This window comes from Spinacia oleracea, chromosome 6 (assembly GCF_020520425.1).
Source record: "Spinacia oleracea cultivar Varoflay chromosome 6, BTI_SOV_V1, whole genome shotgun sequence".
NCBI lineage: Eukaryota > Viridiplantae > Streptophyta > Magnoliopsida > Caryophyllales > Amaranthaceae > Spinacia > Spinacia oleracea.
In genome coordinates this window covers 117,057,439-117,081,859 of record NC_079492.1, presented here as the reverse complement: position 1 = coordinate 117,081,859, position 24,421 = coordinate 117,057,439, and the positions used below count along the sequence as shown (strand labels likewise).

The 24,421-nt window shown below is 36.1% G+C and overlaps 4 protein-coding genes across 4 annotated transcripts; 3 read left to right on the top strand and 1 right to left on the bottom strand.

The window, feature by feature from the left end:
* Positions 1-761: 761 nt before the first annotated feature.
* On the top strand, positions 762-7,341 carry LOC110796072 (glucan endo-1,3-beta-glucosidase 14). The gene is made up of 4 exons (XM_022001102.2): positions 762-1,244; positions 1,979-3,024; positions 3,155-3,359; positions 6,942-7,341. The coding sequence occupies exons 1-3, from the start codon at positions 1,181-1,183 to the stop codon at positions 3,212-3,214; spliced, it is 1,170 nt and encodes a 389-aa protein (XP_021856794.1). The 5' UTR covers positions 762-1,180; the 3' UTR covers positions 3,215-3,359; positions 6,942-7,341.
* An 838-nt stretch (positions 7,342-8,179) lies between these two features.
* On the top strand, positions 8,180-9,234 carry LOC110796060 (protein ASPARTIC PROTEASE IN GUARD CELL 1-like). Its single transcript, XM_022001091.2, has 2 exons — positions 8,180-8,339; positions 8,465-9,234. The coding sequence occupies exons 1-2, from the start codon at positions 8,180-8,182 to the stop codon at positions 9,232-9,234; spliced, it is 930 nt and encodes a 309-aa protein (XP_021856783.2).
* A 503-nt stretch (positions 9,235-9,737) lies between these two features.
* LOC110796061 (protein ASPARTIC PROTEASE IN GUARD CELL 1-like) lies at positions 9,738-11,698 on the top strand. The gene is made up of 2 exons (XM_022001092.2): positions 9,738-10,446; positions 10,962-11,698. The coding sequence occupies exons 1-2, from the start codon at positions 9,969-9,971 to the stop codon at positions 11,585-11,587; spliced, it is 1,104 nt and encodes a 367-aa protein (XP_021856784.2). The 5' UTR covers positions 9,738-9,968; the 3' UTR covers positions 11,588-11,698.
* Positions 11,699-11,719: 21 nt separating this feature from the next.
* Positions 11,720-14,567, bottom strand: LOC110796073 (probable calcium-binding protein CML48). The gene is made up of 5 exons (XM_022001103.2): positions 14,070-14,567; positions 13,824-13,870; positions 12,351-12,526; positions 12,239-12,257; positions 11,720-12,010 (listed from the first exon to the last, which is right to left on the bottom strand). The coding sequence occupies exons 1-5, from the start codon at positions 14,500-14,502 to the stop codon at positions 11,900-11,902; spliced, it is 786 nt and encodes a 261-aa protein (XP_021856795.1). The 5' UTR covers positions 14,503-14,567; the 3' UTR covers positions 11,720-11,899.
* Between the last annotated feature and the right edge of the window lie 9,854 nt (positions 14,568-24,421).

Below are 24,421 nucleotides of genomic sequence, written 5' to 3'. Positions count from 1 at the left end.
TTTTATACGCAACGTTTGAGATTTTTACACTATTTACATATCTACTTTATTTGTATTTGACAGCCACATTAGATAAAATCTCTCAAAAAGTTGATAGAGTGAGGATTTATAAAGGGAAATATACCAATTGCTTGTTGGTTCAGTGGTGATTAGGGCTGAACTTGGTTGGGAGAACTCGTGTTCGATCCCCCGCAATAACAATTGGGAGGGGAATAGAACCTATCCATCCAGAACTCGCCCCGAATCCGGATTAGCCCTAAGGGTGAACCGGGTGCTAACAAAAAAAAAAAAAAAGGGAAATATAGCAAGGTGTACTTTAATTATCTTATTATATTATTTTATTTGTAATAAGATTTTCATTAATATAGAATCTTCATTGTGTACACACACAAAAAAATCTCAAGATATTTAGAAAAATCTAAATCTTAGTTTTAATGAAGAAAATAGGAAATATAGCATGATGTACTTTATTGACCATTACCATTACAGCCGTAACTAAAAATGTATCCAAATTTAATTTTAAAAAGATTGACTAAAATACTGGATTAAAAAGTTACCCATACCAAAAAGAAAAAAGAAGAAAAAAAAAAGTTGATAAAAATACGTAGTAGAAGTCTCAAGTTGGCAATTGCCGTATGACCTAGTTGCAATAAAAAAGAATAAAAACATGAGATGTCGGTTAATGAAGGTGAAACAAAGTTTTGGTATGTGTCTATAAATAAAACGTAAAAATTGAAGAAACCTTGTATACGTTTACACAATTCCCATAATTGCAAGATCCATAATTCCATACCTTACCATATCACATTATATTTTCCCCATTATTTAGTGGTCCATATATAAAATAAAATACTTGTACTCGCTCGTAAAAAGTATTTAAGAGGGGTGCGCAACTTCCTCTCTCTGCTCCCACACGCCACTCTCTTCTTCCTTCCTCTCCCAATATAAGCAGATCGGAGGAGAGAGAAACAGACACAGATAATAAATGTGCGACGTAAACTAAACTATAGCTTAACAACAACAACAATTGAAGAAGAAGAAGAAGAAGAAGAAGGTGGCACCCAGATTAATCTTATTCTTTAATTTCTTCCTCATTCTAATTAACAGAGGAAGTTGAAGTTGAAGTTGTTCTTAATTATTATATTAATTAAGAGGGTGATTAGTTGTTATCAGATCCGCCATGGCTATGTCGACTTCATCTTCACTCATTGCGTCCTTTTCCCTCTTCTTCCTCCTTTTTTCAGGTACTTTTTCTTCTCCTTTAAACTTTCAGTGTTTTCTATCTCTGTTTTTCTTTCTGGGTGTTCGTGATTCGCGAAGGATAGTGGCAATGATGTAGACATGATTCAATCTCAAAACTAAAAGATTAATTTTTGTAAAACAGATTTTGTCATAATAATATATTTGGTGTTTAAACAAAGTATGCATTTTTCATGCATACTTGATTGATTTGTAATTAATTTATGATAGTTCAATCTTAGTTTGTTATGGCTATTCCCTTTGTTATTTTTTTTGTTTGGAATCCAGTAAAAATAATTATCTACGAAGTATGATAAAAGAAAATTAGGCGGAATACTTATAACGATACAGGACTAGCTCCCATCAAAGTTTGATTGTGACATAGAATTTAGCACTTGCCCATTTTCCATTTTTGAGATGTGTTTTCATATCATATGCAAACTTTTCTTCAAGATTAGCTGTACTGTTGCTTTGGAAATTTGGCACCTACCGTTATTCCTTCATTTTGTACGCTTTACCTAATTATGCATAATGTGTTGTTGCCACAAAAATAATTATGCAAACTGTTACCTGACCAAAAGAATAAATGCCTGTGCATATGAAAAAAAAGTAATGGATTATGTTGAAATATGTTGATACTTTTATGTAACAGTAAAATTGGTTACGATTTAGCGTAATGGTAAGGGATTGAGGAAGCCTTTAAATAAAAGTCTAATTTGGTTGGTAATAATGATTGCAGGCTCAATTTTACAAACTGATGGCCTAGGAGTGGGAATTAACTATGGGCAGATTGCCAATAACCTGCCTTCCCCTAGCCGAGTTGCAATACTACTACAATCCATCCAAGTAAGCCGGGTCAAGCTCTACGACGCTGACCCGAATGTCCTTTTGGCCTTCGCCAACTCGAATGTCCAGTTTACAATCGGGCTTGGAAGTGAGTATCTACAGAACATGAGTGACCCATCTAAAGCTCAAGCTTGGATCCAAACCCATGTCCAACCTTATATTAGCCAAACCAAAATTACCTGTATTGTGGTGGGTAATGAAGTTTTAGGTGGGGGTGATACACAGTTAATGTCTTATTTGTTCCCTGCCATGAAAGGTGTTTATTATGCCCTTAAATCTCTTGGATTAACTAACCAAGTTACTGTCACAACCGCCCATTCCACCGCGATTTTGGCTACTTCTTACCCTCCATCCTCTGGGTCATTTAGACCCGATTTAGCTGAATATCTCCAACCCATGTTGGATTTCCAATCCCAAATTAAGTCTCCTTTTTTCATCAATGTATATCCATTTTTCGCTTACATGGGTAGCCCGAATGAAATATCATTGGATTATGTCCTTTTTAGGCCTAACCAGGGTATGATTGACCCAGTTACCAACCTACATTATGATAACATGTTATATGCCCAACTGGATGCAATTTATGCTGCGATTAAGAAAATGGGTCATAGTGATATAGAAGTCCAGATATCAGAAACGGGTTGGCCTTCGAAGGGTGACCCGAATGAGGTAGGGGCAACAGTCCAAAATGCAGCAACTTATAATGGGAATTTGCTGCAGAAGATAGAGAATAAAGAAGGTACCCCTGGGAAGCCTTCAGTGCCTATTACAGTGTATGTGTTTGCTCTTTTCAATGAGAATTTGAAGCCTGGCCCTTCTTCTGAAAGGAATTATGGACTTTATTATCCGAGTGGTACCCCTGTTTATAATATTGGGTTGCAGAAAAGTTATCTTCCACAATTCTACATTTCTTCTGGATATCAAAGAACACCATTCTTGGTAACATTTCTTATCTTCTTATGCAATTCATTAGACATGCTGGCATCATACATTTTTTTTGTTTACTGTATAAGTTGATCATACTTGATTGGAGTCAATTTCTAACGCAGAAATTTTCTGATATTTACAGGACTTGTGTACATTCACAATTTTGTCAATGTTATTAACGGCATTATTCATATTTGGTTGAGGAATTTGTACATTCCATTTATACTAATATTGGGGAAGGAGAGATGATGACATTGTTAGAAATACTCTGGCTTAGCGCCTTGGAGACATGGTGGCGTTATATTCAGCTTTCATTACCCTCCCAAGACCGCTAGACAACTTGAAAGGTATGACTTTTTTTAAGCCTTCGCATAATTATACTCCTTAATTGGACATTTAACTTGTAGAAAGCATGTTATGTTAATACATAGCAAATTTTGCAAGGTTCATGTATGATTGAGTGAAGAGCTAAAATTCTAGTCTTTTTCTCTGTTTTTTTATTGGGATATTTGACATTACCATAAAGCATCCGGTATCGAAAATAAGAATTTCCATAAATATTCCTATATATAATTAAACATGTCTTGATCAATCATGCATAAATATGAAGCCTTTTATGATTGAATTCCTCCTGTCTTCAATAATCAACGTTGAACCAAAATAAAAACAAATAGTATAAGGTGGCTTATATCTGGAAAGAGACATTATTATATCACAATCTATCTGTCGTCACCTTTGCTTTATTTTCATTATATTAGTAATAATATTTCAAAGAAATAGCCGAATTCGAAACCACAACCTAATATAAACGTGATTTTCTCCCTTTCAACCGCCTAATTTGAACACAAAAATTGTGATAGTTAGGAGTGTTTTTCTTATTTGGGGCGTATGATTTGTGTGAATCCTACTTATCGAAAGCTGACCTTTTTGGCCTATTCCTTTTTAGCCTGTTTTCCTAAAAGAGAAATTTGCCTTGTCAATCTTTCGTGGATGCCAATTGCCAAACCCTTTGATTATAGTGTGGTTCATTCTACCTTAGTTAAGCTAGCAAGGTACTCTTATATATATACTAGTCTTATACGCACACAATGCGTGCGAATATACAAAAACATATTTGTGCTATTACATTTTAAACATGAAATAACATGTAAAAAATATTATATCAATGTGATGCATGCGAATATAAGAAACATATAAGTTAGATAGAACCGTACGCATATAAACAAATTGATAAAATGGTAAGAATTTATTTAAGAGGCTAGATTGATTAAAATATTTTTTGAGTTTTTCCTATTGGGTAGGTTGTCATTATATTCTCTATTCTATACGTGTGGAGGGTATTTTAATAAACCAATGGGGACACCAAAAGTGTATTTACTAAAATAAATTTAACTCTTCACTTATATAATAGAGATATATTCTATCTTACCTCTTTAAATCAGATAGATATGTTTGTTAGAATATACCTTGAATCGATTAAGTCCCTGGCCCTTCGATCAACCCAACACAAGGATCTGTTACTCTGGGGTTAGGTTTTCTGGTTAGAGATTTTTCGCATCTGTTTAGAGTGTACTATATAAACTCTTCTGATTTCTGATAATTTAAAACTCAATCATTTCAATAGTGATCTGTTTAGAGTGTACTATATAAACTCTTCTGATTTCTGATAATTTAAAACTCAATCATTTCAATAGTGATATTTCTGTGCAAACATTTAGAATCCGTTGCTTTTAAATACTAGTAGACGAATGAATGTCACTAGGGATGGCAGCGTGTCCAGGACCCTACCCGGACCCTGTCAGACTCTACCCTAAAATTAGGATATGGATCTTTATTTTTTAGACCCTATAGGGTAAGGGTAGGGTATGGGCATATGCTGTTTTTTTTAGGGTAGGGTAAGGGTCTTAATTTTTCAGACCCGTACCCTACCCATACCCTACCCGCGGACCCTTAAGACCCATACCCTGCCCATACCCTATATTTAGACCCGCTTAAATTTTGTTATTTTTATGTACTTCACTTTTTTTGTTAGATCTTGATGATGAAGTATATGATGATATTGACGATAACTACTACTAAAGTACTGAATGGATACCTATTTATTAAAATTAATGTTGTGTAGTTAAGAATGTGGGATTTTGTAATTTATGAGCTTCGTACTTTAAAATGTATTGTGTTTAAGGAAAGACAAGGATAATTTTTGAAGACTAGCTATTTATTTGTTTTTAAATGTCTTATTAATCGTTGTTCTTGTATTATTTTTGCATATTACATATAATTGAATACAAAAAAGGAAATAAAAGTTATAGTTTTACGCGGACCCGCATAAGACCCTAAACCCTACCCATACCCTGTCGGACCCATAGGGTCCGGGTAAGGGTCTTATAATTTTAGACCCTATAGGGTAAGGGTAGGGTATGGGTATATGTCAAAAAGTTAGGATCCGGGTCCGGGTATTACTAAACCCTACCCAGATCCTACCCATTGCCATCCCTAAATGTCACTGATATCGTCGTTATGTTATCGTTGGATTAGTGAAAAAGGTAAAAATAGTTAGTAAGAACCACCCACAAGCTTATGTAACCCTTAATGAGGACAATCTTGAATGAGGCAATTCATTATCAGCCATAGGAATTTTCATGTATCCTTCTTATATATTGTAATGAAATAAAAGTTGCTTCTTTAATTTCTTTTCCTTCACATAATAATTAGGCAAGTGAACAACATGAATTTATGGTGGATCCACTAGTTAATCAGTAGGGTTTCTATCAACGTCATAGGTTTAAGGGTGGCTGGGTGGGCACCCGTTTTCGTATTTTTTGTCATCTAAAAAGTTCCCTTTCCTTCCCAATTCCTATCGCTTTAACCAGGCCCATAGCTTGGATAAGATTAGCACCTATGGCTTTAATGTAACTGGATCCAAGGCAATACTGAAAGTGATGGAAACTTTTAAAGAATAATCTATTCTAAAAGAACGATGTCACGGGATAATCAATTATCATATGCATTTGTTGTAAAGAAGTTGAAATAACTTTAACCTCGATCGAGGGGAAACAAGTCGTTTGGTTCCGGCTCATATATATACTGGTTAATTGTCACGATAACTAATAAAGTTATCTAGTTTCTTACTTCGTTGTATAAGTAGGTATTATTGTGAATATAATGATACGGCTTACCCTAATACGGGTACATGAGATTCATATATATAATAATATGGTATAATAGTACAATTACGAATATACCCTTAGTATCCTCTATTAATTATTTTTCCGAGTATGAATCCATGGTGGTGTTACTTACTGATCGCATTGTGACATTTTGTAAAAGGGGAAAAGAACCAAGGCGACATTGTAGATATGAGTACGTATTGCTTTACACGTTATATGTTTACATGTTGATTGGCATTTAGCATGGGTTTGTAAAGCAGCCAACATCTAACTTGTCAGCTGCCATGCATATCAAACTTAAAATCCAATGGAATTTATACATGTTGGCATGTTGTTATCCCCCCACCTAGACAGTGACTCGGACCACAAACTTTTAGCAGCAACAATTCCTTTCTGGGCAGCCTTGAATTACCTTTCCCTTTTAAGTTTTAACCCAAACTTTTACCGTTTGTTGGTTATTTTCCTTCTATTTCTTTTTGGTAACCCCCTTTAAGACTTTTAGTGAAAAGCTTAATTATCCTGATAAGTGAAAATGATAGTATATTTAGTTGTTTTCGACGCTAAATAGATGCCAATGCTGATCTTTCGCGCTTTAGATTCACCTTGTTAGACTTTGTTATTTCTTCGAGCTTCTGATACATTGTCATTATCGCTAATTAGATCGTGTAGACAATTAGCTTCATGTGGATTAACAAGTTCTAATCTCTTTTTATTTTAATCTTTGATAAAACTGTAGTTAATTGTGTTGTTCTTTTTCTGCAGGGAGGGAACATTATAGGAAGGCTACAATTTCCAATACAAGGGTGCAGATCAATTACAGAGTAAAGCAGATCAATTACAGTTACAGAGTATTTTTTTTATATATGAAATTCGTCACCAGATTCATTGTTCATTTAATTAATCTAGTTTAGTAGACATTATTTTAATGAAACAAATAAAATAAGGTCCTTAGAAAATGCAGGTAGTCCAGGGCATATTTGTTAATTAATAGTAACAATGTCATTAACAGATATTATAAGATAATTAGTACTAATTCTTTTGGCACCCATCTTATGACACAAAGCTTACCTCTAGCTTAGGATTCTATATCTTTTCATACATGTAATAGACAAATTAGTGCTGTATTTATTTATTTATTATTAAAGACAATTTTAATTTCATATCTTAAGTTTCCTAATGTTATTATTTTTTGCATAACCATTAACCAGTATTTTCTTTTGTTAGTTACAAAACTTGAAAAGGGTCCTTTATTAGGCAACTAAACAAATACAAGTACATACTACTCGTATCGACTTATACATATACACCTGAATTTTCGAAAGGATGATTGGGTTGGAGTTGTTCTTGGGTTAACCAATTTGTAATTTTCAGTCATTCCTTTATGCCCCAGAATAAAGGTAAAAAAGAGTAAATGAGGGCTTCCCTCTTGCAATGGGGCGAAATATGTCAGAATCAGATCATATAAGGTCAATCAGGCCCAATAAATTTAGAGAAGTTCATGTGGCGAAGAAAACACAGTTGAAGTAAACACTATGTTGTTCACATATACGTAGTAACAATTAGAAATCATGGTAAAAATCAGTTAAAGATTAAAGGTATGCAACCCCATTGTCATGAATCTTAATTAAGTTAAATATATATGATGAAGTCGATCATCTGTTCTTGTACACACCAAGAAAATGTTGAAGCTAGCTAGTTGTACTACGTATATGTTATTGCAAAATTTTCTATGGGTTTTATATCCAAGTAACAAACATTAATTTGTCAAAAGTAATAATAATACAGGAATGAGTTTGCCCACACTCCCCATAATCCTAATGCTCCTCACCCTCTTTCAAACCGCCTTGTCACATACTCTCGGCGAAGCTTCAAAAAAACCGATATCTTTTTCCACCCGTGTGTATAATAGACGCCGACATATGAGCAGATCAAACAGTTCAACGTTTACCCCTTCAAAAGTCCATTCAAATGTACACCCAATCCCACATTACAGACTAGTGATGGCGATGCTAATGACGGAGCTTTTAGTCGACACAGGGAGTGGCCTAACCTGGGTCCAATCACTACCTTGTGACTCCTGCTACAATCAAGGTGATTTCCCATATTATGACCGTGCTGCTTCAAAGACCTTCGACCCTATCTATTGTCAAGATGAAACCTGTAAAACAATACCTTATAAGACTACTCCCCTTTGTGGTGCTACTGCCATGTCATCATGGATTTTATCAGGCGAACCTTGCTCTTATTACGTCAAATATCTTGATGAATATAATGTACATCAACAGGTGTCATTGGTACAGAGACTTTTTACTTTCAAGATTCATCGTCGTCGTCGTCGTCGTCTTTGCTGGAGTTGGTACCCTTTGGTGTAGGAACGTCGAATCAAATCCCCGAATCCTTCAAGGGAGAATCTCCAGGAGTGGCAGGCTTCATGCGCGGCTATGGAACATTACTCAATAAGTTAGGAGTTAACAAATTCTCTCATTGTTTCCCTCGCGATGAGGCTGACACCGGTATATTAAGTTTTGGCGAAGAAGCCAAAATTGCAGGGGTTAAATTGGCCTTAAATGAGCGATCATTAAACTACCAGGCTTCCTTAACGAATGTTTATGTATCAGGAGTACGGATGGTTGTCAAGTATAAAGATGTATTGCCTGCGAATATGGTGTTTGACACGGGTTCATCTGTGTCTCATCTATCTCCACAGTTATTGGACGCGGTTGTGGAAGCGGTCAAGAGTGCTTTAAGGAAGTACAAACCTCTGAAATTGGATGGTAACGAGCTTTGCTATAACATGATCGATTTAACTTCTGTTAATATGGATGAGGTTGCCAAGGTTACTTTGGAGTTTAACTACTATACCAGGATTGATCTCTTCTCTTATCATCTATGGATTCGAGATGACCAAATTAATTTGGTTTGCTTAGGATTTGTTACAACAGGTAAAGATGTTAATATATTTGGTAACAATCTAATGAGGGAGATGAATGTAGGATATACACTTGACGAAGATGATCTTGCCATGTATTTTAATCATCAACATTGTTCCATTTGAAAAACAATATACTACGTGCGTACTAATTACTAGATCCAAGTTAGCAAAATGTTCGTATTCAACAAAAGGCAGAATGGCAAACCTGAACAGCTAATTAAACATGTTTGTACGTCAAAAGTATCATAAAAACTTAAATTAACAACCAACAATCATGCTGAGTGAGAGTGATGGAGTTCCAAGTGATCCTGGGATCGATTCTCATCCCGCCCTTGTGGCTCATTTGCACCAAAAAACAATCATGCTGAGTGTGACACCACAAATCAATTTGATCATAAATTAAATGTTAATGCGAAGATAAATTATGTGACGAGACATTTGATACATGGTAAAATAACATGATTCAGAGTAGAGTATAATTTTTATTCTTGATCAAAGAATCAAAGAGTATGTACATAAAAATCATTCTTTAAGAAATTAAAGGTAAGCAAAGCCAAGATCATGACTCATGCACGTATTAAATGTTCCAATGTATGTTCTTGCTACAACATAAGTATGTAACTAAATGAACAAAGAAGCCAAAACTTATTTCATGGCTTTCCCAAATTTGTCGATTATTTTCTTTCACTTAATACTAATTCCCATTACCTTCTCCCAAACTCCTAAACCGCCTTTATCATCACCTGCATTATCATCTTCACCAATCTCCTTCTCCACCCGTGTGCACCATAGACGTCGATACATCAACCGAGAACCATCAAACATTTCTACATTCTCCCCCTCGAAAATCTACTCGGATGCGCGCGCACTCAACCTACGAGCACTTGCTAGTGATGCCGGTGGGAATAGGTCGCAACAACAGTATTACACCTATGCTCAAAACCGAGCTCATAATTGACACAGGAAGCAGCCTCACATGGGTCCAATCTCTTCCTTGTGAATCCTGCTATAAACAAGGAGATCAATTCCCTTACTATAACCGCTTTGCTTCTGAAACCTATGAAGCAGTCCGTTGTATTGATGTAATGTGTAGAGGTCTCCCTCTCGCTAATCACACCGAATGTAGCGACTTAGCCTGGGACTCAAAGGAGCCTTGCTCATATAGTGTTCTATATGGTGATGGAACTACAACAAGTGGTGTTATTGGCACTGACAAGTTTTACTTTCAGGACCCATATGGGCTCGGATATCAGTCTGTCATGTCTATGCCTTTTGGGGTTGGAACATCTAACCATATCCCTGACAGACTTACATTAAGTACTCCAGGAGTTACAGGTTAGCCAGCTTGAGTCATCTCAAATCTATACTATTATTAAAACTCAATGGCTTTTCATGTCATCTTGTCAGATGTTACTCCCATTAGATGGCAAGTGACATGACACGAGTCATATTCATATATAATACTTTCTTACAAAACAAAATATTTTGTAAAATGTACTACATCCGTTTTATAAAGATCTTTACAGTTACTATTTGCACAAATATTAAGACAAAAGTAGAAAAAATGTTGAATATAATAAAAGTACGGATTAAGTAAGAAAAATGTGTAAAAATTAAGGTGTATGAATATAAGAAAAAATGATTAAAGTAAGAGAAAGTGAGTGGAAAAGTGTAAATATTGTGGGGAATGAAGGGTAAGGTAGTAAATTTTCATGTCCAAAAATAGAATAAAGCAAAGTGCAAAAAACATTAGAAAACGGACTAAAATGGAAAGCGTAACGATCATTTTGAAACGGAGTTAGTAGTACAAAATTGCACCCTTTGAAGTTGAGGTGGTTGTTCTGTTGCAGGTCTCATGCGTGGTTACGGAACCTTGCTAGAAAAACTAGCGGTGAAGAAATTCTCTCATTGCTTCCCCCGCGATGAACACGATACCGGATCACTGAGCTTTGGCGAAAAGGCCAAGATCATTGGTGCCAAAGTTGACTTAATTAAGTCCAGATCCTACGTGGCTCGCTTAACAAATGTGTATGTCTCAGGTAAGTTTATTTCAATGGGAATAAATGATGTCTTGCCAACTGAAATGTTATTCGACACAGGAAGTACTACGAGTATGCTTGACCCGAAAATAATGGACGCGGTTGTGGAAGCCATTAAAAGACCTCTTATAAAATTCCAACCTAAACAAGTTGATGACTTTGAGCTTTGCTATGACTTGATAGAACTATGTTCTATTAACTTGGATGAGGTTGCCAAGGTCACTTTCGAGTTCAATTATGCTACCGATATTGATCTGCTTTCTTTAAATCTTTGGAAATCAAATAGAAAGAATAATTCCACTTGTTTAGGAATTCATAGAGGACCTCCGGATCTAAATGTATTTGGTAACAATCTAATGAGAGATATAAATATAGGATATACTCTAGATGAAGATGATTTAGCTATGTATTTTCATCGCCAGCATTGTAAGAGGTGAAGTCTTTGAAGAGTGAAATTGCATTCTGATGAATAATGGGGACTCAGGCAGGAAACAACCATATGAAAACCAATTGTGCAATACATAAACTGACATTGATTCTGATTTACACATCCAACTCAAAAACTGATATATCTAAGACGGTCTCCTGAAAAGGAAAACTTTTTATTCAGATATTCATTTTTGCAACACCAAACCAGATGGAAAATCCGCCTAAAAATAACCTACCTCCATTTACAGCAAATATGCTCATAGAAACAATACATAATTACATATCCAACAAAAATCATAACAGCATGAAATTACATTCAGTTAATTGTACGTTACAAGATATGGAAGAACCATTGTCATGAAATCATCATAGCTGATGGTTGCAGAACCAGTGTAACGTGTGTCCTTCTCTTTGAATTTTTCCGTTAAACCCTGTAATTTGAAACAACATAAACCTTGAGAACTCAGAAACCCGATGATAAATAACTCAGAGCATTATCGGCTAACTAGCAATGTTAAACCATGTTTGTGGTAAATTGTATCACCATTGTTTATAGCAAAAAAATCTTTTCAAACTCACTGAACTTTAGTCAATGTGTCCTGAACTAAGAAAGTTGCGGAAACAAATAAGAAATTCAAGCAAACGGATTATATGCCCACCTTTACAACCATGCCGCATCTGCAAACCCAACAAAAAAACTCAAGGTTAGAGGCCTATATGAGGGGGAAAAGACTAGTATACCACACAGCAGTAGGTCTCAAGATGTCTTACTCAATAAAGCTATCAAAATTAAGCTGAGCTTTCTGGCCACTCCCATTGTCATAACGGGAAATCAAAAGTTGAAGGACTGAAGGAGGGACCGCGAATCCCAAACTGTAAAGAGCATCCCTTAGTTCCTGTACATCAATTTTCCCACTTCGATCTCTATCGAATCTCTCAAATATTGCCTGAAAAGAGAACCATTCAAACTATACATTTCAAATTCACAGCCAAATATCAATGGACAGTTACAACACTGGACAGGAACAAAATCAGCATTCCAACAGGAATAATCCTCAATGTCATGGCATTCAAGACATCGTAGACCCAACAATTCAATTGCAACAAACAAATGCTTGAAACCGTGCTGCTCTAGGCATAGCTCATAGGCCAAACTTCATTAGCTTTTTCACATAGTTCGGTTAACATAATGAAAAACATGGGAAATAGAAGTTCCTAACAATAGAAGAACGTGGGGAGTTGGCTTTTAGGTTGGCGAAAACATGGAAAGTTGCTCTTCCTAGAAGTTTTAGTTCTCGACAAAATGGAAGAAGTTGTTTATCGAAATCCCCGTACATAAGTGGAAGTTCAACCAAACAACATTTTGCATTTTCTAGATTAGGCTTGAATCATAGCATTAAGACAGTGTGTAGTGACTTATGTGGTCAGGAATTGAAAATGCAGTGGAGAAAAGGTGTTTGGAACAGATACTCAATCCCAAAGCATAGATTCTGCCTATGGCTTGCTATGAAGAATAGGCTGCAAACAAGTGATAGATTACTAAAGATGGGAATTGTGGACAACAAAATGTGTTGCATTTGTGGCTCGCATCAAGAGATTCACCAGCATCTATTTTTCAGTTGCAGGTTCAGTCGGGATTGCATCCAACAAATTAAGAGTTAGTTTGGCATCTCTAGGAGTTCTAATGACATTATACAATTGATGGGTTGGATCCACAAAAACTAGAAGGGTGGCAGTTTCAGGAGGAAGGTGTATGATGCTGCTATTGCTGCTAATGTGATATCATATGGAAAACAAGAACCGGTGCTCTCTAGACCTTAAGGTGTACCGGTCCAGCAAAATAGTAAAGGATATACAATTTTTAATAAAAATAGAGTTGTACAGATTATAGGGAAGAATGTAAAGCAGGCTGACTTAGCTTGGTTTAGACCTTGTAACTATGCTCAGTTTTTCCTGTTAGTACAGTTAGGGATATCCTTGAGGTTGTGTACCTTCGTAGAAGGTTTGGCTTCGCTAAGGTGATAGCTAGTTTGTAATACATTTTTTATAGAGTAATACAATATCTTTGCTTTCTTTCCAAAAAAAAAAAAAAAAAAAAAAAAAATTGAGAAACAACTTCCCTTATTCAACCAAGCCACCATATATATTTTACATACTTGTTACTTGTTGGATATGTCCACCAACACCTTAAGCAACCCAGGTGGAAATCACATGTATTAAGCATTGAAATTAAAAATAACTTACACGCCATTGACCCAGGCAACTCCACAATGCAGCAAATTCCCCTGGACCTGTGTCAATGAACTTCCAATCAGCCAAAAACAAACAGCAGTAGTAAACAATACAAATAACAACCAAATGAAACAATTTGAAGGGAATCATAGTAAGAACTTGAAAAAGGTGAAAACTTTAACCCAAAACAAACAGTTCACAAAATTTCATTGAGGCAAAACAACAAACACGTGGTGGGCAAGGAAGTAAAATACATACGGATTTTGAGGGACTTTTCAGTCGGGTTCTTGAATAGGAAGATGAGTAGACGAATAGTGCTAAGATTGAAGCGGTGGTAAGCGGAAGAAAGAGCGTTCTGAAGCTCAGAATCGTCAATAAAACCGCTGTTATCGCGGTCCACCATCTGGAAGCTTCGAATGATTTCGGGGTCAGTTCCTGGTGGAAAAGGGTTGTAATTGTGCCCATAACTTGATGCTCCGCCGCCGTTTCCACCGCCATACGGAAGAAGACTAGAAGTAGAAGGTGGAGTAGAGTATGATTGGTGGCTCACATGGTTGATTTGGGCCGGTGGTGGGTAATTGTGATTTTGATTGTAATTATTACTGTAATTAGGGTTGTAATTGTTTGGATTAGAGGAATAAGATGATGATGAATTAGGCATGGGAGGTGCAGAAGGATTGAAAGAAGACATTTTTGAAAATTGAGCAGTGAATTTGGGGAAGAAGATAGGCAAGAAAGCGGGGGGGGGGGGGGGGGGGGGGATTGGATATAACTATATAAGTGATGATAGAGAAGAAAGAGTAGCGCGTGAATTTTGGTGGCGGTGGGGTTAGTTATAATTTGTGGCTTATTAATTCAACTTCATATTATTTAAAAATAATAATTCAAGTTTATCAACTATATTAAGGAAGGAAAAAAATTTGAGAATACAATGTCAATTTGTCAACTACTTTCTATTTAAAGAAAGTGCGACAAATTTGAGTTGGATCATTTTTGGTCAAAATTAGGGGTTAGACTGGAATGTTCCATACGATATATATAACATCCGTTTCTGAATGATCTTTACGCTTATTAGTTGTACGATAATTAAAAAAATTTGGTGAACATGTGATGGTGGAGTAACAAATGGGAAAATGGAGGAAGTTCAAATACATGCCTGGCATGTATTTACAAAAACATGTCAACCCCAAATAAAAAGGTAAATGTAAATGTTAAATATTTTTGGGGGAAATGTATAACGGAATTGTAAATTTGTAAAACGGGGTGGTGATTTGGCATTGCTGAGTTGGTATTGGTATTACAAAAATGGTATTGGCATTACAAAAATGGTACTAAACTTTTTTTAAATGAAATTCATTTTCCTTAAATGGTACTCGTTTTGTACTAAATTTTATAAAGTGGTATTAATATCACAAAAATGGTGCTAAATATTTTAAAATGGTATTTATATTACAAAATTGGTACTCAATTTTTCTATATGGGATCCAAGTTGGCAAACGGGGTTGACTATTCAACAATTTCAAAATGGCTGGGAAATTACAAACAAGCCCATAGCATGTATTTCATAATACATGCCTGGCTGCGATTTTGACGCCCTCGGGAAAATGAGTAGTTATAAATTATCTATCACTATAAAAAGATGAAAAATAATAATAAAGTATTGTGATTTGTGAGTGGGTAAATTATGATGGATTCCCATGATAAAATATTACAAGTTGCATGTTATAGTCGGCCAAATGAAGGTATAATTATAAAACTTATATGCTAAAAATTAAATAAAGTAGAGTGTAAAGAACTTCATGAAATGACTAAAACGGAAAGAGTAAATAACTTTCATGAACGAAGGTAGTACGAACAGTGGTGGGTCCCAGAATTGAAAAATGGGGTACAAAACAACTCTAAATTTTTTTTAAAAGAAAAATAGGTTCCACTTCCGCTTGGTTTATAGAAAAACAACTTTAATTCACTTCTTTTATGTTTTTCACCCATTTTTAGGGCTATTAATTATATGTTTTTATGTTAATTTGAAAATTATTTGTTATACACTTGTACTTATTAAAACATTGTACTTTTACAATTATAATATTTTATAAAGGGTTACCCGACTTTAAGTAGTCATACTCTTTTAATGTACATAATGACACAATGAAATCAAATAGAATTGAAATACTAGATATAACCATTAGCTTTTCCTAGACACTTTTTGTTTAAAAAATAAATTTATGCAAGGGGAATATTTTCCAAAAATATACAGTAGTAAGTGAAAAAGAAGAAGGAAAAAAAATAGAGGAAGCAAATTGGTCATAAGTTAAAAAGCTTTAAAAAAAAGTGGTGAAGTTGATCCCTGTTCCTCAACATCAGAACATGTTGTTAGTTTCACGAAGTTCTACAGGAGGGGGGTGAATTGATTTTTTACAGTTTTATAAAATATAAGTTATTAGAAACAGAAACAGTAAATAGTGCAAGCAAGATTTAGCGTGGAAAACTCTCTAGGCCCAATAGAGAGAAAAAAACCACGGCCCCTTTGGGGACTTAAACACATCCACTAATTAGGCAAAACAACTCAGTTTTTACAAACCTAATCTACTCGGGCCACAATCTGTAAATTGCCTCTGATTTACAGATGACTAGGAACAACCCCTCGTTGTTCCTTTCTCCCAATGAAACAGTCCCTCAACTGTTTCAACTCACAGATCTCTCACGAGATCTTCACTCTTGCTCTAGTAAGCCTGACTCAGGCTTATCATACATCAATTCAACTCTACTAAAAATATAGAATAAATAACAACTAAGATGAACAAGAAACACAAGACCAATAAACCAATACTGCTCTATCTGGGAACAGGAACAAACTCTAAATATAAAGACTTTAAGGCGATACCTGAAAGCTCCGGTTTAATGTTAATGAGTCTAATAACTTTTACAAGGCGACCTCCACGATTTACCCTAGCAAACCTAGATTTCCAATTCTAATCAAGTTAGGACTCTCCTAAAGATAAGTTTCTGCTAGGAAATGATTAGTCTTCCAGGGAATTTGATACCACATTAAACTCTATCTTGTATTAACCTAAAGACTTGTAATTCTCCTCGACCTCTTCCAAATATTATCCTTTATCATAACTGATTTAATTTAGACAAATTAAAACTTCTTTAATACCGATAATCATTTAGACTACACTTAGGACATTTTAGTGACCCTAAGTATCTAGGTCATAACTTGACTCTTTGAGGACATTGTTCCCAGACTTAGCAGTATGTTTGGTACATTGGCCTTGTACCTTTGCGTATTCATCAATTACTTCCTAAGACTTCACAGAAGCTTAATCCTTGCATCATCATTGAATGCTCCTTGACTTGTGACATCATTCGATGCGCTTCAAGAGCTAGTTGGACTTGTTCTCTTTCCTTCGAGGCTGCTGTAATACCTCGTATTTTTTATAATATTTATAAATATATTTTATTATATTTATAAAGCATTTTACGATTTATTAGCATTTAAATAATATTTAAATGTATTTAATGTATTTTAATTAATTAGAATATTTATTATTTTAATTAATTATGAAACGAATTTAATTCTTGAGTCGGGAAATTAAATGAGTTGCAAATGATTTTTAAAAGCTTCGGTTTTTTTTAAAATAAAAAGTCCAGTTCGTTTTATTAATCAAGCTCAATCCAAAGAGTTTAAATTAAATCCTAAGCTAGCCCAATCATTTGTTTCCTAAGCCCAACTCAAATCTCCTAAGCCTAGCCCATCAAGGGATTAGGGAGCCGATAAATAGGACTCCCCCATCATATAATGAGCCCCTAAAATTTATAAACCCTCTTTTGTTTTCTTGCCCCTCACTCCATCTCTCCTCTCCTCTCTTTGCTCGGCACCGCACTCCCCACAGCAGTGCTCGTGCCCTCGCGTGCTCGGCCTCACGCCCGCACGCTGCCTTGTGCCTTCGAGTGTGTCGCGCCCCGCGCTGCACTCCCTCTCGCCCTCGCTCGCTCCCTCTTCGCGCGCGCCCAGCGCCCACACCCCTTCCTCTCCTTGCTGCGTTGTTGTTGTGTTGTGTGCTGCCCTCACTCGCCCAGCCTCACACCCACACTCGCTCGCCCTCTCTCTTCGTCCGCGCGCCTAGCGCCCTGCTGCCTTGTCCCGCGCGCACCTAGCGTGCCCTGCTGCCTTGTCCCGCGCGCCAGCCGTGCTCGTCGCCCCTCTCTCCCGCGCGCACACACGGACGTGTGTGTGTGTGTGTGTGTGTTCGTATTCGATTTCTTTTTCACCCAATCACATTAATTCGTGGTTGTTCCGTGCTATAGGCCGGATTGATATAATTCTCTTCTTCCTTACCTATTCTATTTAAATTCCGTATTTTAAATTATTATATTAATATTGTTTTGAGTAATTAAAATGCTGGGAACCGGTTATGAATACCGTGGTTTGAGGATTTGTGTGTTGTGATTCATTAGGTTGTTTTAATTATTAAAGAATGATTTTTCAGATTTGTTGATTTAATAAATCATGGATTTTTTATGATATTAAACTAGTGTTATTGGGATTTTCAAATTAGGGTTTTAACCTAGACCTAATGAGTCAATTGATTAGCATAATTAGGTGATGATTTTAATTATGATAATCAATTATATTTTCAGATTTGAATAAAGGTTTAAAGTGTCGATCTTTATTGATTTTAAAGGCGGAAAAAGTATGTTTTTGTACTAGGGATTGATTTTGCAAATTGAGACGACTTTATTAATGAAAAACGATTGAATTCTAAAGTCTAAAGGAAGTTTTAATTTTTATAAAGTTGTTGGAAATTTAATGAACATGGAAATAATTTAAGTTTCATTATGTTGTTCCTAAGTTTTGGTTGATGACACACACATATTGCAAACTTCCTGATTATGGTTGCTAAATGACTTTGAACAGGTAAATGCCCAAGTTTCTATTAGGATAGGAACTTGAATCAGATGGTGAAGTTCCTGATGTACACTTGGAACAGTCACTGGAGTTCCAGAGCTGGAAGTTGTATTTGTTCCAGTTTGAAGTCACAAGAGGAGCAACACAGTTACATATCAAGAGTTCCGAATATTCACAAGAACTATTACAGACTCATGGCAACGAGTTCCTATTCAAACATAAGAGGAACTCATTATTGTTCCAGAGCTGGAACAAGTGAAGCTTCAGAGTTGAATGCCTCACCAAAGGAAAGACATATATGTCTAGGTAGTTTATCTTGCTTAGATTATATGTAATATATTAATATGTTAAGTAGTATATAAGGAACTAGAGGAACTTGGATTACTCGTGTGTTTTTGTCAAAATATCAAGCAACACAGTTTTAAGGAAAATACTTTAAATAAAATATCTTTTCATGTTTAATAAAAATAAGATTTTCATCACATTCTGTTACTTAAATAAAAACAGTTTTTATCTTCCTAAAACTTCTCCTAAATATTTTGACAAAATAAATAAACATTTTTTAGAAAACAACAGTGATTGACATAGTCTTAAACACGTCCAGCAGTTGAGGAAGTTGTGTGGGAAGTGGTCTCCCCTTGTTCCTCAAGTCTAGGGACGTGAAAATCAAAGTGTCAGTTGTTGGCAGTTGAGTTTTTGAAGGGAACAAACCCTAAGGACAAAACTCTATATAAGGCCAAGAAGTTTTCTGAAAAAAATACACAAACTTTCTAAGAGTTCTTGCTTTCCTAAAAACGCATTGTCAAAGATTTTTCTAAAAAACAGTTTGTGTCCTAGTTAATCCTAAGTTCCTAAGTGCCATATATACACCAAATCATCATTAATATCTAGAGTTATCCAAACACGAATTGTATTTTGTATTAGTAAGGATAGAGTTATCTTGTTGAGACTTAGAGTTTAAGTCTGAGAGAGAGGAGTGAAAGAGCTGTAATCAGAGTAGATTACTGTGAGGAACACAAGTTTGAGAGGAACTTGTGTTGGAGAGATTATTGTAATCGAGGCATTACTATAATAAAAGGAATTCTCTTCTTGATTAGTGTCAAGAAGTTTTCACAATTATTGTTATTGTCTTCTCTATTCTCAGTTCCTTGATTGTTTCTTCAGTTCCGCAAGAAACTTAACCAAAGTTCCAATTACAATTCACCCCCCCCCCCCCCTCTTGTGCGTGTTCCTACTGGAATAACAGTTGGTATCAGAGCCAGTACTCACTAAAACACAGGAAACCCTGTTTGAGTGAAGTTCCTGAAAGTATGAACTCACAAGAGAAACTGGAAGAAGGTTACTCGACACAAAGGCCACCTATGTTCAATGGCAAGTTCTACTCATACTGGAAGAATAGAATGGAGATATTCATCAAAGCTGAAAATTACCAAGTTTGGCGTGTAATTGAAGTTGGAGACTTCGAGGTAACAAAGACCAATGTTGAAAACGAGGTAGTTCCTAAACCAATGTCTGAATTTTCTAAAGAAGACTTTGATAAATATGAGATGAATGCCATGGCTGTCAAAATCTTGCATTGTGGGCTTGGACCTCATGAACACAACAGAGTCATGGGGTGCAAGAACGCAAAACAGATTTGGGAACTACTTCAAGTAACCCACGAAGGAACTAATGAAGTTAAGCGTTCCAAAATTGACCTTTTGATGTCTAAATATGAAAGATTTGAAATGCTTCCAAAAGAAACTATTCAAGAAATGTTCACTAGATTTACTAACATAACCAATGAATTAGTTTCTCTTGGTAGAATCATTCCCACAGATGAACAGGTAAGAAAAATACTAAGAAGCATGCCACAAGATGATCGTTGGAGAACAAAGGTCACTGCACTGTTTGAGACCAAGGACTTTACCAAGTTCAACATTGAACAACTTGCTGGTTCCTTGATGACACACGAATTGCATCTTGGAGCTGCTGTTCCTGAGAGCTCTAGAAATCGAGGACTTGCTCTAAAGGCTGAGGAACTCGATGAATCTGAACCAGATGAAGAAGAGGCTGCCATGCTGGTTAGAAGAATGAGAAAGCTCTATAGGAACTTCAAACCAGGAAACCAGAAAGGAAGGAACTTTGCTAAGAAAATCACTAGTTCCAAAACTGAGCAAGGTTGCTTCAAATGTGGAGAAACTGATCATCAAATTCGTGAATGCCCTCTGTGGGAGAACGACAAGACCAGAGGAAAAGGAAAGGAACAGGTCAAAGATCGCTTTAACAAGTCTACCTTCAACAGACCAAACTTCAAGAAGGCCATGATAGCTGCATGGGGCGAAGCAACAGACTCAGAAGACGATGAGGAACAACCAAATGAAGAAACTGCAAATCTCTGCCTTATGGCTAGAACATAAGGAACTGATCAAGTTCCATCAGAAGAAGTAAGTTCCTCCACTCTTCAGTGTCTCTCAAAGTCAAAACTAATTGAACTGTTGCTAGAAACTCTAGATGATTACAAAAAGCTAAGTATATTAAAAGCACAAAGTGATAGAACCTTGGAACTCAGTAAAGACCATATATATTATCTGAACAATATTAGATCTGATGTTCAAGGCAGGTTCTTTGAATTACTAGATAGAAATACCTCTATTAATGAGTCATTCGAAAAAATTAGAAATGAAAACATCCTTCTACAAGTACAACTCAGTCAATATAAGATGTTTAATCTAAGTTTAGATCCTACAAAATCCTTGGAGATCAATATGGGAGTTTTTAACATCGACTTAGAAAATTTAAACAAAGATCTGATCACCACTAAGGAACAAAAAGAGAAACTAGAAAGGGAACTATCCATGGCCAGGGCACAGAGACAACTACCTAAAGTTCCTCCCAAATGGATTGAGAATGCTCAATCTAAGAAAACAGAAGGATTGGGCTTTAACCATAAAACTAGTCATAAGAAAAAGTATGTGGATCTTCCTAGTGTAAAAGTCTGTTTCTCATGTGGAAGTGGAAGTCATGTAAGTACTGAGTGTTCCAAGATGAAGGAACAGGATCAAAGAAACATAAATTATGTAAAGCAAAAATGGGTCAAGAAGTCTGAAGTTATAGTTGAAAACTAACCTTTGATCTCTTTACAGATTCTAGTGAAGGGGAACAGCTCGTGGTATCTCGACAGCGGGTGTTCCAAACACATGACAGGAGACAAATCTAAATTCCTCTCACTAGAAGCCTACAATGGAGGAACTGTGACCTTTGGAGACAACATGAAAGGAGAAATTGTTGGAATTGGAAAAGTTGGAAGGTCAAGTTCCTATGCCATTGAAAATGTATTTTTAGTCGAGGGTTTGATGCACAGTCTACTAAGCATCTCTCAATTCTGTGACAAAGGAAACTCTGTAAGTTTTACTTCTGAAAATTGTCAAATCATAAACAATAACACTGGGAAGGTTATTTTGGAAGGAACTCGTAAAGGGAACACCTATTCTGTGGATCTCAATACAGTTCCCAGGAACAATCTAACCTGCCTCAGTGCCTTTGAAGAAAGTTCCCTACTATGGCACAGGAGGTTTGGACATGCTAGTTTCTCTCTGCTTGACAAACTAAGATCAAAGGAACTGGTTCGAGGACTCCCCTCAATCAAGTTCCTAACTGATAAAGTATGTGATGCATGTGCAAAAGGCAAGCATGTCCGAAGTTCCTTTAAATCTAAGAAATTGGTAAGCACCACAAAACCATTGGAACTCATCCATATGGACTTATGTGGACCAATGAGAATTCAAAGCAGAAGTGGGAAAAAATATGTATTAGTTATTGTTGATGATTACTCTCGCTTTACTTGGGTCATATTTCTAACAAGCAAGGATGAAACGTTTGATGAGTTTGTTACATTTTCAAAGAAAATTCAGAAAACCACAGGTCATCAACTGATCCATATAAGATCAGATCATGGAACAGAATTTGAAAATTACAAATTCGATGAATACTGCAAGGAACAAGGTATGGACCACAATTTCTCAGCTCCCAGAACTCCACAACAAAATGGAGTTGTTGAGAGGAAAAATAGAACCTTAGAGGACATGGCAAGAACCATGTTAATAGCCAGTTCCCTGCCTAGGAACTTCTGGGCTGAAGCAGTCAATACTGCTTGTTATATTATAAATAGAGTTATGATTCGAGCAATCCTAAACAAAACCCCCTATGAGCTACTAAAAGGTATAAAACCCAACATCTCTTACTTTAGAGCCTTTGGTAGCAAATTTTTTGTCCACAACAATGGAAAAAGGAACTTGGGGAAGTTTGATGAAAGAAGCGATGAGGCAGTGTTCCTAGGATATGCCTTAAATAGCAAGGCTTATAGAGTTTATAACAAAAGATCTATGTGTGTTGAGGAAAGTGTACATATAATATTTGATGAATCTAACAAAACTGACATAGTACAGGAACAAGAATTTTTCGAGATTGGTTTATCTCGTGCTGCAGAAAATGATGAGGAGTTCCAACCAAGCAAACACACAGCCAGAGGAACTGCTCAACAAAATCAAGAAGTTCCCGTACTAGAGGAACAAGCAGAAAACCAAGAAGATCCAGAAACAACACCAGAGGAACCCCACAATGACCAACAGGGAACTCAGGTCATAGAAGGAACTGACGAAAATGCCACAACACCAGTAGCTCAATTTCAACCTAAACCTTGGAAGCATCAAAAGTCCCACCCAATGGAACTCATTGTGAGTGACATCAGAAAAGGAACTCAGACAAGGTCACAACTAAGGAACTTTTGCGCATTCCACGCGTTCCTCTCCATATTTGAGCCAAGAAATCACACTGAGGCTCTGGAAGACGCTGACTGGATCATAGCCATGCAAGAAGAATTAAATGAATTCAAAAGAAACAAGGTATGGCACTTGGAACCCAAACCAAAGCACCAGAAGGTGATAGGGCTGAAATGGGTGTTCCGGAACAAGAAAGATGAACATGCAACAATCATAAGGAACAAAGCAAGGTTAGTGGTCAAAGGTTATAACCAACAGGAAGGTATTGACTTTGAAGAAACATTTGCACCTGTTGCTAGATTAGAAGCCATTAGAATCTTAATTGCTTTTGCTGCTTTCATGGGTTTTAAACTTTATCAAATGGATGTTAAATGTGCTTTCTTAAACGGTTTCTTAGAGGAAGATGTTTATGTGGAACAGCCCCCTGGATTTGAAAATCCCGAATTTCCAAATCATATTTACAAATTAGATAAGGCTCTCTATAGACTAAAACAAGCCCCTAGATCTTGGTACGAGAGATTATCAAAGTTCCTCCTTCAAAATGATTTTAAAAGAGGTAGAATAGACAAAACCTTATTCTTAAAATCTAGAGGAACTGACTTGTTAGTAGTTCAAATTTATGTTGATGATATATTATTTGGAGCAACTAATGAAAATTTGTGCAAGGATTTTGCAAGCTTGATGAGCAGTGAATTTGAAATGAGTATGATGGGGGAACTCAATTTCTTCCTTGGTTTACAAATCAAGCAAACCGAGGAAGGAATCATGATACACCAACAAAAGTATGTGAAGGAACTCCTAAAGAAATATGAGCTAGAATCAGCCAAAGTAAATCACACTCCCATGGGAACTGCTACCAGATTAGACACTGATCCAAATGGGAAAAGTGTGAATCAAACGAAATACAGAGGTATGATTGGATCACTATTATATTTAATAGC

Coding starts and splice junctions, on each gene's coding strand:
- LOC110796072 (XM_022001102.2), top strand. CDS start 1,181: ATGGCTATGTCGACTTCATCTTCACTCATTGCGTCCTTTTCCCTCTTC. Junction 1,245..1,978: donor CTTCTTCCTCCTTTTTTCAG/GTACTTTTTCTT, acceptor TAATGATTGCAG/GCTCAATTTTACAAACTGAT. Junction 3,025..3,154: donor ATCAAAGAACACCATTCTTG/GTAACATTTCTT, acceptor TGATATTTACAG/GACTTGTGTACATTCACAAT.
- LOC110796060 (XM_022001091.2), top strand. CDS start 8,180: ATGGCGATGCTAATGACGGAGCTTTTAGTCGACACAGGGAGTGGCCTA. Junction 8,340..8,464: donor CTATTGTCAAGATGAAACCT/GTAAAACAATAC, acceptor GTACATCAACAG/GTGTCATTGGTACAGAGACT.
- LOC110796061 (XM_022001092.2), top strand. CDS start 9,969: ATGCGCGCGCACTCAACCTACGAGCACTTGCTAGTGATGCCGGTGGGA. Junction 10,447..10,961: donor AAGTACTCCAGGAGTTACAG/GTTAGCCAGCTT, acceptor GTTCTGTTGCAG/GTCTCATGCGTGGTTACGGA.
- LOC110796073 (XM_022001103.2), bottom strand. CDS start 14,502: ATGTCTTCTTTCAATCCTTCTGCACCTCCCATGCCTAATTCATCATCA. Junction 13,871..14,069: donor TGAAAAGTCCCTCAAAATCC/GTATGTATTTTA, acceptor TCATTGACACAG/GTCCAGGGGAATTTGCTGCA. Junction 12,527..13,823: donor GTTGCCTGGGTCAATGGCGT/GTAAGTTATTTT, acceptor TTCTCTTTTCAG/GCAATATTTGAGAGATTCGA.